This window comes from Chlorocebus sabaeus, chromosome 4 (genome assembly GCF_047675955.1).
Source record: "Chlorocebus sabaeus isolate Y175 chromosome 4, mChlSab1.0.hap1, whole genome shotgun sequence".
NCBI classification, from domain to species: Eukaryota; Metazoa; Chordata; class Mammalia; order Primates; family Cercopithecidae; genus Chlorocebus; species Chlorocebus sabaeus.
Window position 1 is genome coordinate 15042177 of NC_132907.1, and position 20128 is coordinate 15062304.

Below are 20128 nucleotides of genomic sequence, written 5' to 3' on the forward strand. Positions count from 1 at the left end.
CCCTACCCTCCAGTTTTTCACCACAGTCCTCTCTAAATCCTGCTTTGGGATCTGGTTTCTTTCTTCAATCCAATTTTTCCTGCTTTCTACCTTTGAGAAATTCATCAAGTTTTATAATCCCTTGATGATACCTTTTTTTTTGTTTTCTAGTGCTGATAAAAGTTTACTTATTTATTTTTCAAATAGCTTTTCCTTCATTTTTAGGACTCTGGAGAGAGAGTAAAAGGAAATGAATTAGAGTGGAGAATGAAGCTAGAAAGGTAGCAGGAAGCCACAATGCGGAGCCCGGAATACTCTGTGATGGAGTTTCTATATTATTCCGTGACAAGAAAGCTCAAACTGAAATAAGAAAAAAAAATCATATAGAAAATGGGACTCTTACGAAGATAATTTTAAAGGATTAATGATGACAGAAATGTGTTGAATGAATTGGAGAAGAGTTGTCAGGCCATCGAAATGGTTCAGGTGAGAAGCTATATGATCCTGAATTAGTGTAGAGGCAGCCAATATGAAACACTAATGAGATTATGGGCTGCCAAAGAAAAGACGGTAAACATTTTGGTAAGGCTCCTCTTGAAAAAGGAAGAGAGAATTCTCCTTCTTTGGCTCCCCCTTACAATCCTAGAGAAACTCACATAATATACTATCAACTAGTACAGTATATTTGGTGCTAAATACACTTTTACAGAGTTTTCTGAAAATCAAACTACAACTTCATTTATAGCATTACTTCTATAATAAAAGACGCTGAAAATTTCAAACAACTAACTAAAAATTATGAGATGGCTTTCTATGTGTCAGAAACAAGGCTAAGGCTGGGTGCGGTAACTCATGTCTATAATCCCAGCACTTTGGGAAGCCAAGGAGGGTGGATCACGAGGTCAGGAGTTTGAGACCAGCCTGACCAACACGGTGAAATCCCACCTTTACTAAAAATACAAAAATTAGCCAGGCCTGGTGGTGCGCACCTGTAATCCCAGCTACTCAGAACAATGAGGCAGGAGAATCGCTTGAACGAGGGAGGCAGAGGTTGCAGTGAGCCGAGATTGCGCCACTGCATCACTGCATTCCAGCCTGGGCAACAGAGCAAGACTCTGCCAAAAAAAAAAAAAAAAAGAAAGAGAAAGAAAGAGAGAGAGAGAGAGAGAGAGAGAGAGAAAGACACCAGGCTAAACACTTTGAAAGCAAAATAACATTTAATCTACACAACAACCATGTAAAGTAAGTATTATTGTTATTCCTAGTTTACAGATAAAGCAGATAGAGTTTGGAGACATTAAGTAACACGTCCAAAATCCAGTTAGTAAATGATACAGCAGGTATTTGAACCTGGATCTGTCTGACTGTGAAGCCCATGCTCTTAACCACTATCTTTAATATCTGACAGACCATCATGGTAAACAATGGGTGTAACAAGTGTACCACCTTCCTGAGGATTTTGGAAAGTTAGAGGTAAGGGAACAAGAATTATCCTGCCTAGATGCCAATAGCATTCCACCCTCACTGAAAAATATTGATTTAAAGTATTCTTATTCTGCATAGCTCCAGATATAAAAATTAAAAATATTTTGCCTACTTTAAGTTTTTTAATAATTTATGTATCATTAATTCACACTGCTTTTCTCATCAACTTTGCCTGAAAAGTAATGTTTTACACCTTTCCATAAAGTTAAATTATACCAATTATCTAAATATTGTCAGGACTCTGTTTAAATTCAAAAAATAAAATGGGCCAGGCTCAGTGGCTCATATCTGTAATCCCGGCACTTTGGGAGGCCAAGGTGGGTAGATTACTTAAGGTCAGGTGTTCAAGACCAGCCTGGTCAACATGGTGAAACCCTGTCTCTACTAAAAATAAAATAGAATGAGTTAGGTGTGGTGGCACACGCCTGTAATCCCAGCTACTCGGGAGGCTGAGGCAGGAGAATCGCTTGAACCTGGGAGGCGGACATTGCAGCAAGCCGGAAACCCACCACTGCACCCAGCCTGGGTGACAGAGTGAGACTTTGTCTCAAAAAAAAAAAGCAATTTAATTTAATTTAGTTTTAAAAATAAAAATAATGGATGGTGCCAAAGTGATTGTATGAGTGACAATAAAACCCGAAGGTATGAGGGACAATATATATATTCCTCTTTAAAGGAACCTTGGCCAGGCACGGTGGCTTACACCCATAATCCCAACACTTTGAAAGGCCGAGGTGGGAGGACTGCTTGAGCTCAGGAGTTCAAGACCAGCCTGGGCAACATAGTGAGATCCCATCTCTACAAAAATTAAAAAATTAGCTGGGTGTCGCAGTATGTGCATGTGGCCTAGCTACTTAGGGAGCTGAGGTGGAAGGATCACTTAAGCCCAGAAGATCAAGGCTGCAGTGAGCCATGATCATGCCATTGCACTCCAGTCTGGACAACAGAGCGAGACCCTGTCTCAATTGAAAAAAAAAAATTAGCCAGGCGTGGTGGTGCACACTTGAGGTCCCAGCTACTCAGGAGCTTGAAGCGGGAGGATTACCTGAGCTGGGGAGGTTGAGGCTGCAGTGAGCTATGATCACGCCAACCTGGGTGACAGAGACCCTGTCTCTAAAAACATAAAATAAAAAGGAGCCCTATACATAGGTATAGATAAGATTTTTTTTTTTTTTTTTTTTTTTTTTGAGACAGAGTTTCGCTCTTGTTTGCCAGGCTGGAGTTGGCCAGGCTGGAGTGCAATGGCAGGATCTTGGCTCACTGCAACTTCTGTCTCCCAGGTTCAAGCGACTCTCCTGCCCCAGCCTCCCGAGTAGCTGGAATTACAGGCACGCACCACCACATCCAGCTAATTTTTTGTACTTTTAGTAGAGAAAGGGTTTCACCATGTTGGCCAGGCTGATCTCGAACTCCTGACCTCAGGTAATCAACCTGCCTTGGCCTCCCAAAGTAAACAAGACTTTAAGAATAAGTTTCAGGAGCAAGAAGGGGCAGAGGGAGGCATTGGAAAGCAGGACTATGAGGAAACTTTATTGGGTGATGAATTTACTCTTGATTTTAGTAAAGGTTCACAGGTCTATAGATACGTCAAAACTTAATAAGTTGTACACTTTAAATATATGCAGTTTATTGTATGCCAATTATACGCCAATACAACAATTTTAAAAAATAATAAATTTCTGAGGCCTGAAAAGCAAAACAATAGTATAAGAATACTGTCTCCGAACAGTCCCAAAAAAAGACTTGAGATACTACATAATACAAGGAAAGGTTTGAGGATATAACCAAGTGACTGATTCACAATTCCCTTCAGAAAAATGGCACAGGATCGCAGAAATTAGGTGGCAAAAATACTAATATGCCCAAATTGAGAACACAAGAATCTGCTATGCCTAGAGCCCCTGTCACTAATTCAGTGCAATAGCATGTGCTGAGGCGGGGCTGGAAGAGAAATCACAGTCATACCAGACAGACACCCAATCCCAGAGGTCATAAACTGACCATCCCATTGGGCATCACTGACATGTTTGGTTTGGTCCTCACTGTTGGAAAAATAATCTTTTTTAATTAGTTGTCAACATCTAAAAATTCAGAGATCTCTCCACCCAAATCTGAATGCTTAACCTTTCTCAAAATATCAAAAGATCTGGTAACACTTGGACCCCTATTTCCAACCTAGCAATAGGCCAGGAACTCTGGTCAGCCACAGACTTCTGGACTCAGTCTTCCTATTGTTCTGTCCCTGGAAGCTTGACCCATTTATCGTAATGTTTCAACACTATCTCAGTGCTCATCCCCTACATGAAAGTGAACTACACTTAATTAGAGGTGTAACTCCCACTCCAAAAGGTAAGGAACTTTCCTACCTAAGCAAGCAGTGGCAGCCAACAGAAGGCTAGACTTAAGCATACCTTTTTAGAGAAAGGTCAATAATGAAAACAAATCCTGAAAACCAGTTCTTGGGGCATTAGTTTACAACTTCAGTGGAGACACTTGTGACAGAATTTCCCTACTGAAGACCCTTCTCAGCCCCAGCGCCCTCACCCTTCAAACACAAATGCATACACAGTCCCAGCTCCTTCCTTAGCCTTCCCCTCCCACATTCTGCCAGGTAATGGAATGGTAACAGGAAGTTTTATCATCTTGCCTCCAGCTTAAGATGAAGAAAAATTTCTTTAAAAAAAAAAAAACTGGTGAAAAGGCAAAGTTCCCAAGGAATAATCACACAAATTATTACAGGTCAAAAGGGGTCAGAAACCTATACTAATTCAATAAATAATCAATATTTTATTTAATCATTTTATAACAAAAGCATAAATATTAAATCACACTCAAGGTAAGATTTCTTATTATCACTTAACATTTTTCTAGTCAATGCATAAAATAATAGAGAGAACTATCACAAAGAAGTCAATTTAAAAAACAATTAAAAAAAAAACCTCTTAGTTTGCGGATGACCTCATTCCAAGAGAAACCACTGAAAACCCATGAAAACAAATAGGGAAATTCAATAAGGTGACTGAATGGTTACAAAATTAATATACAAAATTACAGTTGTTTCACGTCAGCAATAATCATAGAAAAAACAAGATGAATAAAAATTGAAACATTATAGCAAACAAAACTATAAAATATACCCAGGAACAAAACCAATGAGAGGTGCTAGCACAGTCACATTATCCTGGAGAGGGAGACTTCCTGAGGGGTGATCAACTGTCTAGTTGCTACTTACAGAGTGGGACTGGACTACCACAAAAGATTGACCCTACCCTCTGAACTGTGCATAAGCCACCCTGTCAAAGTTCAGCCTGCACATGACCCAAGAGGAAATCATGGCTTGTTTCCCCAGTGACACTCTGGACCTGATCAAAACCTACGCTTCCCGGGTCCAGTTCTGAATCATAGGAAATCCAACTGAAACTGTTCATTCCTCAGAGTGTATACAGGAAACAGATCCAACCAGCAGAGAATCAGGATTCATCACTTTTCAGGAACCGAGTAAAATGTTAAGTAGAGAAAATTTACCTATTCTCTAAGGAAGGGATTTCAAGGAACTCTATAAAAAGCTTTTGACAGAGGCCAAGCGTGGTGGCTCATGCTTGTAATCCCAGCTCTTTGGGAGGCTGAGGCAGGGTGGCTTGAGGTCAGGAGTTCGAGACCAACCTGGCCAACATGGCCAAACCTTGTCTCTACTAAAAATACAAAAATTAGCCAGGCATGGTGGTGGACACCTAAAATCCCAGCTACTACTTGGGAGGCTGAGGCATGAGAATTGCTTGAATCAGGAGGCAGAGACTGCAGTGAGCCAAGATTGTGCCACTGCACTCCAGCCTGGGTAACAGAGCAAGACTCTGTCTCAAAACAAAACACAACAAAAAAACAATTTTTGACACAGAACTAACTGTAAGCGTGGAAATAAGTACATAGGCCTTTTACATTATTATTACTGAACCGAACCAAGAGAAAAAAAATACTTTGGGCCAGGCGTGGTGGTTCACGCTTGTAATCCCAGCACTTTGGGAGGTGGAAGTGGGCAGCTCACTTGAGGTCAGGAATGATCACTTGAAACCAGAAAGGCCAACATGGTGAAATCCCGTCTCTACTTAAAATACAAAAATTAGCCAGGTACAGTGGTATGCACCTATAGTCCCAGGTACTCGGGAGGCTGAGGCACAAGAATCGCTTGAACCCAGGAAGTGGTGATTGCAGTAAGCCAAGACTGCGCCACCACACTCCAGAACAGAACAAGAACCCATCTCAAAAAAACAAAAAAAAATTTTGGGGCTGGGCGTGGTGGCTCACGCCTATAATCCCAGGACTTTGGGAAGCTGAGGCGGGCAGATCACTCAAGGCCAGGAGTTCAAGACCACCCTGGCCAACATGGCGAAACTCCATCTCTACTAAAAATACAAAAAATTAAGCCAGGTGTGGTGGTGCACATCTGTAGTCCCAGCTACTAGGGAGGCTGAGGCACAAGAATCACTTGAACTCGAAAGGCACAGGTTGCAGTGAGCCAAGATCATGCCATTGCACTCCAGCCTGGGGGACAGAGTGAGACTCTGTCACAAAAAAGAAAAAATATTTTGAAATATGTTTATATTAATAGGAAATTCCCAATTAATACAGTCCTCAATATTTCAGAATTTGTGATTGTTTATGGTTTGGTTTCAAGATTATCTTTTTACTCTCTAGACAAAAGTAGTTTCCTAAGAATATTAACTTAGGATTGATGATTTGAAGCACCACAGAAACATCTGTTTATATTCAGATAATTAATATGCTAATTTCTATCTATTAAATTAAGCAGGTTACCTAAGGACTTTTCAAAATAATACTTCATTAGCCTGATAATAATGAATATATATAGTTGAAATAAGAAAATGGACATCTGTTGTAAGACATCCTTCAATTTAAGCCTTTTACTAAATCAAACCAGTTTTCATACCTTAATTTCAATTATGGAGGTACATGTCAACAAACCAAAACAATACAAAACAAAAAATCCTCTTTTGAGATAGAAAACAAACATTTCCATTCTTACCTTTGATGGTCTCCATTCCCAACTATCACCTATCTGTTGTGAATGTTTAATGAATTCTGCACAATAATGTTGGAATGTTTTTTCTCCAATGAACTCATCTTCTTCCATGTTAAATGATAACTGTAATATAAAAACTAAGTATTAGCATCAACTTTAGAATAATATTGAAAGGAATTCTGCTAATTGATTTATTTCTGTCAATAAACCAAAATTTGGGATGTAGAATGGCCTCAAGGCCACTAAAAAATGGTTTTGGTCAGGCGTGGTGGCTCACACCTGTAATCCCAGCAATTTGGGAGGCCAAAGCAGGAAGACAGCTTGAACTGAGGAGTTTGAGACTAACCTGGTCAACATAGCAAGACTCTGTCTATATACAAACTAAAAAACAGCCAGGCATAGTGGTGTGCACTTGTAGTCTCAATCTACTCAGGAGGCTGAGGCAGGAGGATTACTTGAGACCAAGAGTTCAAGACTGCAGTTAGCTATGATCATGCCACTCTACTCCAGCCTGGGCGAAAGAATGAGACTCCATCTCAAAAAAAATAAAAAAGTATTTTTGTTTTTTCTATCTTTCTCACCTTATCCCCATTTTTTGTTGTTTTTATTTTTGTTGTTGTTGTTATTGTTGTTTTTGAGATGAAGACTCGCTCCATCATCCAAGCTGGAGTGCAATGGCATGATGCCGGCTCACTGCAACCTCCGCTTCCCAGGTTCAAGTGATTCTCCCACCTCAGCCTCTCGAGTAGCTGGGATCACAGTTGCATGCCACCACGCAGGCTAATTTTTGTATTCTTAGTAAAGACAGGGATTCACCATGTTGGCCAGGCTGGTCTTAAACTCCTGACCTCAAGCGAACCACCAGCCTCGGCTTCCCAGAGTGCTGAGATTATAGGCATGAGCCACAATGCCCAGCTTTTTCTGTTTTTATATTCCTGTTTCTGTATCTTTGGTGCTTAGCATAGTAAACACTCTAGATGCTTTTGTTCAATTGAATTAAAATCATATAAATTGCAAGGATTTTAAACCCCTGTTTGGCTCCAAGGTCAATGATCTGTCTATACTAGCTAATTCCTAAACCAGTGTCATTTCTGATTATTCAAATTTAGTATAATCTATGTAAGTTTGTTCATTAATCCAACAAATACATAGTGAATATCTATTAAGTAGCAGGCACTATGCGTAAGTAAAAGTTAGGTATACAAAAATGAAAAAATATATAGTCCTTGCCTTGTAAGAGCTCATATTCTAACAAAGGGATATAAGAAATTCAAATAATTACAGTAGGAACTCTCTTATCCAACCTCCATCTAACCAACTTGCCAGATTAATCGACACTGACTCATGTCTACAGCATGCTGATCATGAAGCACCTCTGCTCCCATCAGTTAACTGTGTGTTCACAAACCTTATTCTCCTATCATAAATACATACTGTAATTAAATGTTAAACAAACCAAAACATAAGAGTAAAAAAGAGGGCGGGGCATGGTGGCTCACCCAGCACTTTGGGAGGCCAAGGTGGGCAGATTTTGAGGTCAGGAGATCAAGACCATCCTGGCTAACACAGTGAAACCCCATCTCTACTAAAAATACAAAAAATTAGCCGGGCGTGGTGGCGGGCACCTGTAGTCCCAGCTACTCAAGAGGCTGAGGCAGGAGAATGGCATGAACCCAGGAGGCGGAGCTTGCAGTGAGCCGAGATGGTGCCACTGCACTCCAGCCTGGACGACATAGCCAGACTCCGTCTCAAAAAAAAAAAAAAAAAGTAAAAAAGAAGGACAACTGATATTTCTATAACCAAATGCCTTGGAAAGATTTGATAAAAGTGAGTCTCTAAGAAAAATAAACTGCTATTGAACTAGGTATGGACAATACAACTGAAAAGATTGGTGAGGACAGGGGAGAGAAAAGATTCCAAGCTTTCTGCCTTTAAGTGGTGGTTCATTGAGTAAGACAGAGGTCACTGGAGGAAGAAAAGGTTTGGGAAGAGAGATGGGTTTAATGTGGCCATATTGAGTTTGAATTTGAAATGCCTGTGGAATGTCCAAGTAAAGGGGTCTAGCAGGTATTTTGAGGTGTGTCTTGAACTCAAAAGGAAAGAGAAATCTGGGCTGGAAATACCGATTCTGTATCAACATTACGTAGATGGTAACAGAACCCATTTCATCAATCAGAGAGAGAATGCAAAACTAGAATAGCAAGAGAAGACTGATATGGTGCAGTCAGAGGAAATTTTTACAAATGTATGATGATCCTGACATATACTGAAAGATACTAAATCAAAGAAAAATTAACTTTCGTTCATAAAGAACACTAATATACTTACTAATATTTTTAAAACTCCAACAAGACTCTTAGTTAGTAACAAAACTGAACAAAGCAGGCCGGGCGCGGTGGCTCAAGCCTGTAATCCCAGCACTTTGGGAAGCCAAGACGGACGGATCACGAGGTCAGGAGATCCAGACCATCCTGGCTAACACGGTGAACCCTGTCTCTACTAAAAAAAAATACAAAACACTAGCCGGGTGAGGTGGCGGGCGCCTGTAATCCCAGCTACTCGGGAGGCTGAGGCAGGAGAATGGCGTGAACCCGGGAGGCGGAGCTTGCAGTGAGCTGAGATCTGGCCACTGCACTCCAGCCTGGGCGACAGAGCGAGACTCCATCTCAAAAAAAAAAAACCTGAACAAAGTAGCCTAAGCCCTCCAGTTACTTGAGGTTTACTGAAGTATTGAAAATACTTAAACATAAAATTTCATTCAATAGCCATAGTGTATCTAATTAACAGCACTGTGCTACAAGCAAGATGACTGAACATCAAAACACTAATTGATATTTGGTTGAATACTTTTAAAATTATCTAAGGACTAGGCTTTGCTGAAGGATGCTACATACAATAATACAAACACTTATGGCTTGATTACAAAATTAGGAAGTATACTATATTAAAAAGATATCCATCTCAACTCGATTCATCATAACGTACCATAATGAAATCATGGAATAATTATTGCTTTTTTGCTCAAGAATATTTCAACTCAAAAATGTAAATATAATTCAATCAACATTTTTATACATAGTTTTCAAGTTGTAATACTTTCCGGTCCTCTACCAAATTCATAAACTAGCAGAGGCAGAAATTTGAATCTGAGAACTTCCTATAATGAAATGGATGAAAATATGGCTAAAAATGGAAATAACCACAACTGTGGCTTATTAAGCAATAATAGCAAGAATACTTACTTTGCAAATTGAAAAACCTTAGATATGTGAACTGCATATGTTTCCAGACTTAAGTTATCTTAAACTAAATTCACACTACAGGTGACAACAGTCACTCAAGTGAACTCTCAGTAAAAAGATGAATTTCAATTCTCATCTCATCCTAAACAATGAATCTCTCATTTTTAGTTGTAAGTTAAAGTTAGAAATGAGTCAGCACTCCTTGTGTCATAAAGTATAAGTTGTTTTGTTTTGTTTTGTGTTTTGGAGATGGAATCGCCCAGGCTGGCATGCAGTGGCATGATCTCAGTTCACTGCAATCTCCGCCTCCCGGGTTCAAGTGATTCTCCTGACTCAGCCTCCCAAGTAGCTGGGACTACAGGTGCACGCCACCACACCAGGCTAATTTTTTGTATTTTAGTAGAGACCGGGTTTCACTGTGTTGCCCAGGCTGGTCTCGAACTCCTGAGCTCATGCAATCCACCCACCTTAGCCTCCCAAAGTACTAGGATTATAGGTGTGAGCCACCATGCCCGGCATTAAGTTGTTATTAACATCCATTTTGCTTGAGACTTACTCCAGCTGAAGAATTGTGTTTTGTTTTTGTTTTTGTTTTTGTTATGTAACATTCAATCAAAACCTTTTTCTAACTGCTTTACCAGAGACTAAAGATTGGAAAATAGAGTAAGTTTCCCCGCCAAGTGAGGGTAGTCTTTCCAAACTATAAGTTAGCCCTTAGACTAGAAGCATAGAAGATGTTTATTCGGCTGCTGTTCAAATATATCTTTCCAGAAAAGCAGCTTTAGTGAATTCTAACACTATATAATCATTGTTTAAATGATCCTTTTTAATTGAAAACAATTTTTTCACTACCACTCTCCATATTGTTTAATGTGATTTTTAATATAATGTGTGTGGAACTAATTCTTTGTTATTGTTTTAGTTGGAGCCATTGATTTGATGAATCTATAAATCAATGTATATCAAAGTCATAATAGGACTAAAACACTATAAGAAATATAACTAAATTTCCCGGAACTTAAGATCATTTACAAAAATGTGATTACCACAGAACATGCTATGCATACATTTAAACATTAAAAATCATTTTTGACTAATAAAGTAGGCAATTTCCTGAATACTTGTCCCTCCTAGCAACAATTCCACATTATTTATAACTCTAAGTGTAGACTCTTTTTTAAAAAACATGCAATATCAGCTAGGAGAGTTAAACATCAACCCACTACTTTTATGGCAATTTGGCTTGAATTCATTTAGATTTAATCACTTACCTAGCAAGGTCCTTAGGCAGTGATCCTCAAATTTTAGAGAGCAAGGAAGCAACCACAGTGCAAATTTAAATGCAGAATCCTAAGTCTTGGCCGAAAGATAACCTGATTCTGAAGACCCCAAAATAATTACTTTTAATTAGCACCTGGGATACTTTCAAAGGGAATCATGCTAAAAGACTAGCATGATCCCTAGACAAAAGATGAATCATTTTGACAGGGCTGGTAAAAGACCTGGATTTCAAGACATTTGGCAGCCTGGGTGGGACACAGAAGGCATGGCCCTGGGCAATCCAATAAAATAGCACAGAGATACATCAAAAGAGAAGTCGGATCAGTCCTGACAACAGATGACCAGCAGGGCTCAATTCTCCCTCCTCGCCTTCCCATTGGAATACATATTCCAAATCAAAGTTTAAATAAGAGGCAACACTGTACCTAGCCTAGAAATGAGGAATCTCTGTTGGTAGCTGAGGCTTGCTCTGACCTCTCTATCACTAGGTCAGTTGGGAAGAGGGTCATTTCACCCTCTCCCATTCTGTATTCCCTTCAGAGAAACAGATCCTGAGTTGCCCCTCCCCTCCTGGTTTCTAGCCCCACTGGTAATTCTCTTTCAAGGCAGTTCTCGCCCAGTAGTGCAGTGTGCATGGCCAGATGTGGAAGGTAAAGCCCTGAGGTGCACTGAGTACTGTGTAGCGAGTGACAGGTTTGCTGCAGGAACAGGATGAGCTCTCAAAATAGTACAGTCTCACCACTAACATCCCAAAAAACTAAAAAAAAAAAAAAAAAACTATAAACTATTTCAAATCATACAAAAACACTTCCCTCATTATAGTTACAGGACCGAAAGATTCAACACTAGGAAAGGAAGACCTCTCCTGAGTATAGAAAATGATCTATCCTTCATAAATTTGGTTGTACCCATTCATCTGCTTTCCAAGCTAACAAAAAGAGGAAGATTCCTCCAGCTTCTAAAGGTAGTGAGAGAGACGAGGGAAGGAACGCTTGGTCCCTCTGACCAGTCAACATGCCCCTCTTTTGTCAAGGTAAGTAAACCAAAACACAAGACCTTTAAGTAGCTCTTGCATAACAAAAGAGGGGCACTACCAGAAACAGGAGGAGGTAAAGCTTGCTCCTGTAATGGACTTACACTAGGAATATGGAAATCAAACTGAGGAATTATCTACTCTATGTTCCCAATTTTAAAAAGAAAAAGTTTAGAAAGGGAAAGACCTCATCTAAAAGCAAGAGATGAGGAAGGAAAAACAGCTGAGATTAAAAAGGAAACTGGATAAGAAAAAACTGGAAGGAAATTCAAACATGTAACAGTAGAGATATAAATTCTACATTCAAGGCAACAGAGAGATGCATAGAAGCCGGAAAAAAATCACATTCGAGTTTCAGTGTATAAGCACACAAGATCCTCTCCAAACACACAAAAGAAAAGAGACCATGATGAAAACCATGCATATTGTTTGATGGGAAGGACAAAGAACACAGGTCCAACCTACAAATAACTGGAATTTCTGAACTACAATCATAAGCAAATGTACAACTGAAAAACTGTTCTAAGATGGAGGAAAGAAGATTTAAAAGATTTACCTAAAAACTGAAAGAATTCACCATGTTTCTAAAAAAAACAAAGCTGCTAGAAAGAAACTTATGCCTAAACATAGCCTGGTGGAATATCTTAATTTAAAGACTAGAAAGAAAAAAAGATGCAGGCAAAAAAAAAAGGTTTACCTACAAGTAACAAAAATCAGGGTAGCCTCTGCCATCTTCACCCACTGCAATGAATGCCAGAAGATGATACAGCAACGTCTACAATGTCTGGGGATTTGACTTACACTTTGTATCTTAGCATCTATAACAGACAAGCAAACAGTAAATTTTTTTTTAAGTTGTAAATGAATAAAAGAAAAATTCAGACCAAGCACAGTGGTTCATGCCTGTAATCCCAGCACTTTGGGAGGCTGAGACAGGAGAATCACCTGAGGTCAGGAGTTCAAGACCAGCCTGGCTAACATGGTGAAATCCCTTCTCTACTAAAAATAAAAAAATTAGCCAGGTGCAGTAGTGTGCACTGTAGTCCTAGCTACTCCAGAGGTTGAGGCAGGAGAATCGCTTAAACCCAGGAGGCGGAGGTTGCAGTGAGCTAAGATTGTGCCACTGCACTCCAGCCTGGGTGACAAAGCGAGACTGTCTTAAAAAAAAAAAGAAAAAGAAAAAAAAATGTAAAAATTTGAATGGACTTATTCTATATATCTCTTCTCATTTATATACCTTTCTTCAACTTTCAGGTCTATTCACTTCTTGGTACTTTTCTTACACAAACTGATGTATACTTTGGGAGGCCGAGGTGGGAGGATCACTTGAGGCTAGGAATTCAAGGTTGCAGTGAGCTATGACTGTGACACTGCCCTTCAGCCTGGAGACAGAGCAAGATCCTGTCTCTAAAACAAACAACAACAACAAAACCCACAGATCTATGTGACATCCAATCTTTCTGATACCAGTATCATTATTTTTATTAAAAGATTTTAATTTTTTAATAATAAAACTCTGCAAGCACCTAAGAAAAACTGTTCCACCACTGATGACAATTTGAGCTGATCCACCAGCTCAAACTGTCTTGCTGTCTTTGAACAGTGGGTGGTAGGACTAGTACAACAAACTCTAGTCAGCACATATGCCAAGACTCCCAGAATTAGGAAATAAGGAGATAATGGGGTATCCTTGGCCAAAAGTATCCAAAAAATAAGAGACAGAAAGGATCAGTGGCTCATGCCTGTAATCCCAGCATTTTGGGAGGCCAAGGTGGACAGATCACCTGAGGTCAGGAGTTCGAGACCATCCTGACCAACATGGTGAAACCCCATCTCTAGTAAAAATACAAAAATTAGCTGGGCGTGATGGCAGGCGGCTGCAATCCCAGCTACTTGGGAGGCTAAGGCAGGAGAATCACTTGAACCTGGGAGGCAGAGGTTGCAATGAGCTGAGATCGTGCCATTGCATTCCAGCTTAGGCGACAGAGTGAGACTCCATCTCAAAAAAAAAACAAAAAAAGGACCAACACAATATCAGAAGCTACAGAATCAGTACCAGCCTGAATACAGATGATAGAGCAAAGCCTTTAAACTATACTACCAAGTGCCATATTTTTATTTTGGAAAATTAAAAAAAAAGAAATGGTTGGACATTTTTGTAATGAAAGACACATTCTCTTTAAATTTTTCTTCTTGCAAACGTCTTTGTTCAGAGATGAGACTAATGTGCCTTCTATTTCCACAAGTTTTTCATTCATTCACTCAGTACCTACAATACCCTAGTGCTTGCTGTGAGTGTCCTCCTAGAAAAGCATATCAAACTTCCTGGCAAAACTGGGGAAGACTCCAAAACTTGGAGTTCTGAACACATGAATTCAATTCTTAAAGAACTGAATTTTGAAATTTGAGTAAGGGCCAACCAGGTGGAGACAAAGTCACTCCAAAAATATGGAGGAGCTCCTGCAAAGACAGGGTCTGAAAAGAATGCAAGGTTTAAAAATAAAACAAATGGCAGTGGATGCAGCATAGCTCGGATGGAGTAGAGTATGGGCAAATAAGGTCAACGGTTCCCAACTTTATGGGGAACCCACTCTTCAAGGGGCTGCTTGGAAATAAATGGGATCATATTGGATTGTCAAAAAGAAAAGAAGTTAGAGCTTGCCATTGCCATTTAGTACTGAGGGACCAGGTAAAATAAACATTCTACGATGTGCAGGACAATCCCACACAGTGAAGAGTTGTCCGTAAAAATGTCAGTAGAGCCCCCTTTGAGAAATACTGGGAAGTAGGTAAGGAATTAACAAAGTCTAGAGAATTTAACTCTAGGGCCTCAGCATATCCTTTAAAATCTGAGATCACAACCTCCATTTCACTCACTAAATATTTACTAAGTGCTAAAAGATAAACTAAGGCACATTAAAATTTTAAAGAGTTTATTTGAGGTCAGGCACAGTAATCCCAGCACTTTGGGAGAACAAGGCAGGTGGATTGCTTGAGCCCAGGAATTTAAGACCAGCCTGGGCAAATGGTGAGATCCTGCCTCTACAAAAAATACAAAAATTAACCTGGCATAGTGGTGCATGCCTGTAGTCCCAGCTACTTGGGAGGCTGAAGTGGGAGGATGGCTTGAGCCCAGGAAATCGAGGCTGCAGTGAGCCATAACTGCACTACTGCCCTCCAGCCTGGGTGACACAACAAGATACTGTCTCCAAAAAACAAAAACAAGAAAATGTTTATTTGAGCAGACAATGGTTAACTCATTTATGCGGGAGGTTGCAAATTTTTTTTTGTGAAAAATCAGACCTTGGCGATGACCTTGAGCAGGATATAAATAACTCCCACAAGCTTAGCATTCCAATAATGGAGCACTAGGCATATTAATGAATTAGTCAGCTCCAGAATGCAAGCAACATGGGGCTGCACCAAAGGGACACAGTTAAAAAGCTTTTGTAGAGTAAACGGCACAAGCAAGGCCAAGAAAATCTATGATTGGTCAAAGTGGAGTAGTCTTACTTGGATCATTCCAGTAAAAGTCAGCGGTTAGAGGTTAGTTGGTTTCTCATTTGTTAAGCTACAAGTTTCATTTTCCTAGAATAAGACCATTTAGACTGAGTTGGGTGTAAGTTTGTTTATGTAGGAACCCAGGGCACTGGAGCTTCCTCGGGCAATGGCCTCCCAATTATTTTAACACAGGAAGCTGTTTTTGCTGGGCAATAAATATGTTTCCTTCTTTCCTTTGACCATGATGAAGCTTGGAACTTTGTGGCCTACCTTTAATAATTGTATAACATTCACAATATATTTTCAGTATAACTCACCCTAATCACATCTTTCTATTCAAGTTTCATATTTCCACAATCTTGATTTCTCTTTATTTTTTATGTTATTATGTATTATATAGTTTATAAGCTACCTCAAATACTTTTGGAACTAAGCTACAAAAGCAAAATGAAAAAACAGAAAAGAAAAAGAAAACTAGATAGTAAGATGAGAAGAAAAAAATATTACACGGAGCCCCCAGATCATCCTGAGAGGTTTAAGATACTTTTTTTGTTGGTTTTTTTTTTGAGAGAGAGGCGGTCTATGTCACCCAGGATTGAGGGCAGTGGTGCCATCTCAGCTGACTGCAACCTCCACCTCCCAGGCTCAAGCGATCCTCCCACCTCAGCCTCTTGAGTAGCTGGGACCACATGTGTGCACCACCATGCACAGCTACTTTTTTGTATTTTTTGTAGACACAGGGTTTTGCAATGTTACCAAGGCTAGTCTCGAACTCCTCAGCTAGGGCAGTTTGCCTGCCTCAGCCTCCCAAAGTGCTGAGATCACAGGCATGAACCACTGCACCCAGACTTGGTTTAGGAGACTTTCAAAAAGAAGTATAATACAGTCTTTGCCTTCAATAGTTTGTAATCAAAAATTTTTTTTTATTTTTCAGAATACACATTCTTTCCAAAGTAATCAAATTTTTAAGTAAAGATTCAAATTGAAAAGAACATCAGAGAATAATGGATAATAAAAAACAGTGATAAATTATACAACCACTGTTTGAAGAATTAGTATGGATTAAAATAATTAAAATTGCATGTATTACTATGTATTAAGAACTGGCAACAAACAGAGCAACTTTTTGAGGTAAATTACTACGATTTTATTTATTTTATAAATAAGGAAATTGAGACAGAGAGGGTAACTTGTCCAAGATAAGACAGCTGTTAAGTGTAGCAATTTGACCTAAGGCAGTCTGGAACCAGAGCCTGTGCCCTACGGGAGTTAGATTTCAGTTAATCCTTGAATTATAGGAGGATACAGAAAGAAAAATAGAAGGGATGGGGGCAGTGGCAGTGAACCTTGGAACAGACTGAAATGAGGTACACCAGTAAAGAACCTGAATGGAGAGTATAGATTGAGGGATACTGAGAATCTAGGGACAGGGTGCAGGAAGTTTACAGTCTTAAAACTCAAAGGAAGCTTGGAGAGGTAGCTCTCGCCTTTAGTCCTCACTACTCAGGAGGCTGAGGCAGGAGGACTGCCTGAGCCAGGAGTCAAGGCTGTGTAGTGCCTTCTAATTGTGCCTCTAAATAGCCACTGCACTCCAGCCTGGGCAACTTACAGACTCCACGTCTTAAAAAACAAACCAAAAAAAGAAACCAAAAAAACCCAAAGGAGATTCCATTTAAAACAGTTGGTAACAGGAAACCATTGTAGGTTCTTGAGCTCAGAAGAAATGATAAAAAGGTTTCCTCGGAAAGATGTTACATGACAGTGATATGAAATAACCCTAGCTTCAAAGCTAAACTCCTATTACTAAGCACTCTTCCTGGATCCTATAAACCTATGTGATCAGGTAAGCACATTAGAGAAGTCTTGTCTCTGCAGTTTTCAGCAACCATTCCCTAATCAGAATTCCTTCAGGTACAGCTTATTCTCCTATTCTCCATTCCCTAACTTTCTAATTGTTTTATTATACTCAGGTGGCTTGTCCCCTGAAAACATTTGTTTTCAACAGATAATCACCAAATGATCGCTATGGCTTTTTTTTTTTTCTTAAGATTCCCTGATTATATTTATGATTCAAACACAACCTCCTGGGTCCCAAACACATCTCCAGGCTTCAAAGATAATCATCAAATCAAGCCCATCTTAAGAAATCGTCTGTTAAGTTTTACTCTCCTTGTTTTTCCTAAAGGGCTGCTTTACCTTTCTCAGAAATGTATTAGGCATCAGGAACTACTGTCAACATATAGTTTGTCACAAAACATTATACATAACTTGAATGGCCCACCATGTAGCAAAATCTCAGTTAACCTTATCATAATAAAACAGAAGGTGGCAAGGGAAAAGCAGGAGACAGGGGAAATAATCTTTTAACACTCCACATTCAAATGAATGCAGTTTAGAACTACTGTTTCCACTAATTTCTTCAATTTAAAGTATCAATAACAATTTTTAAACTCTGCAATCTGCAAGACTTTAATTTTAATTTCTCAATACTCTGGATTTATTTTTTGGTCAAGGTTCTGTAACATTTCCTCTGGTCACTGTTTAACCCTTCGGAAGCAATGAGAAAGGATTCTACTTGGGGTCCTAAGATGTATTTGAGTACCACACAGGGCCGATGTCCTCCCATCCTGAGAAGCATAAACTTGTTTTTGCCACTAAAGAATAGTGACCATCGTCCAATAACAAAAGTTATAAATATGATTCAAAATGAACCTGTGACAAAGACTTATTAAACTCACAATGGAGCAAGCTGAATGGCTTAGTGCGTTCAAAAGCATTTCAGGAACTGAGCATAAACACTGAAGAAAGGACAAGTTTGATAGGTTAGATAGAAAAATGGTTAATATCGGCCGGGCGCGGTGGCTTATGCCTGTAATCCCAGCACTTTGGGAAGCCGAGGCAGGCGGATGGATCACAAGATCACGAGTTCAAGACCAGCCTGTCCAACATGGTGAAACCCCGTCTCTACTAAACATACAAAAATTAGCTGGGCATGGTGGCAGGCACCTGTAGTCCCAGCTACTCAGGAGGCTGAGGCAGGATAATTGCTTGAACCCGGGAGGCACAGGTTGCAGTGAGCCGAGATCATGCCACTGCACTCCAGCCTGGGTGACAGAGCGAAAATCTGTCTCCAAAAAAAAGAAAAAAGAAAAATGGTTAATATCCTACAACGCAATAGAACTACAACCTTTAGGAGTACTGTATTTTTTTTCTATCCCACTCAAATAATTTGCATCTCCATTACTCCAAAAGATGTTAACTACAAAGCCTAGGCCCTAATCAATATCATCATGCCAAACAAAATACACTCCCCTAGACATCTAAATCATCTTCAGGTGGGCCTATTAAACAGGCTCCATTTTGACTCTGAAAAAAACATTCTGTCATCCTTTTGCCTTATTTCCAATACTTTTGTAATTTTTACCACGAAAAGTTTCTATAAATCAGTCAACTATTCCTATATCATTCTCCCGCCCTCCCCGCCAGTCCTTGATTTTATAGGTTTTTTGGGAGGTTTAAAAAAAAAAAAAAAGAAAAACCTGTTGGCTCTAAATACCAAGTTATTCCTCCTGATACTTGATGAATCTGAAACTTCAAATTAAGTTGGACTCAGCCACCGGAAACCCCAGTAATTTAATAGTTTCAACGTCACATGGCCAAAGATTTGCTATCAGTATGTGGATTTTAAACACAAGGTAGTAACTACCCACTTCGAGGGTGCTGCAGCATTTGGGTATTGGGCCAGGAGTGCTGGTGACACCGTGTGCGCGACGGGGACTGGGTCCCGGGGAGGGAGTGTCCTCGCCCTTCCCCGCTCGCCCCGAGCGCGGCGGCCAACACAGGCCCGCAGTTCACCGTCGGGGACCCGCTTCCCTGGCCTTTTGTTCAGGACTGGGCCGTGTCCCGCCTACCCGCGCGAGCCCTTCCTCCCTGTCCTAGGAGTAGGGCGAGGACCGTGTGGGAAGCAGAGCCGGGAGGCGGCGACCGGCAGGGGCTGTGGGAATACTCACCCCGCTCCGCTCGGCCCCTGACCCCGCAGCCCAGCCCGGGGAAGGCGGGGCGACGGGGCCAGGGGGAGGAGAGCTGGAGAGTGGAACCGAGCGCCCTGCGAGGCCACCGCCGCGCCGGTGCCCCTAGGGGGCTGAACGATGGGAATACGGGGGCCTCGAGGACGGAGGAACACCCAAGCCAGCCCGCCCCGAGGCCAACCAGAAGTGGCCGCGGCCTCCTTCAGTCAGAGCCGCCAGCGGCCGAGTCGGAGCGTGCGCATTGCGCCTTCCCGTGCGCCGTGGGGGCCGCCTAGCGCAGGCCGGTGACGTGATCGGCCGCGCGCTCTGGGCAGGGGCGGGGCTGGGACCCAGGCCGGGACTGGGAGGGGGTGGAGAGGAGGGAAGCGAGACTTCCCTGCCACCCGCTTCCACTGCCGCCAAGGCCCCGCCCCTCGCTTGGCGGGCAGCTCTCATCCCCCCCCCACCCCCACCTCCAACCCAGCGCAGGCGGTGCCCTCCGTGGAGCACAAAGGCGGCTCGTTGAGTGGGGAGCGGCTTACTAGCAGCCCTCTAAGAGGTT

At 40.9% G+C, this 20128-nt stretch overlaps 1 protein-coding gene across 4 annotated transcripts in view; it reads right to left on the reverse strand.

Annotated features, from left to right (window-relative positions):
- Positions 1–19853, reverse strand: part of ATG10 (autophagy related 10) — a 277769-nt gene extending 257916 nt beyond the window's left edge. Inside the window, exons 1-2 of one of the 4 annotated variants that reach the window (XM_037982167.2) lie at positions 19270–19853; positions 6506–6625 (exon numbers count right to left, since the gene is read on the reverse strand). In XM_037982167.2, the coding sequence (XP_037838095.2) occupies positions 6506–6613 (108 nt within the window). In that variant the 5' untranslated portion in view covers positions 6614–6625; positions 19270–19853. Of the gene's footprint in view, positions 1–6505; positions 6626–11015; positions 11621–19269 lie in introns of those variants that run through there. The other 3 variants (XM_007977150.3, XM_007977143.3, XM_073014637.1) reach the window with 3 other exon arrangements.
- Between the last annotated feature and the right edge of the window lie 275 nt (positions 19854–20128).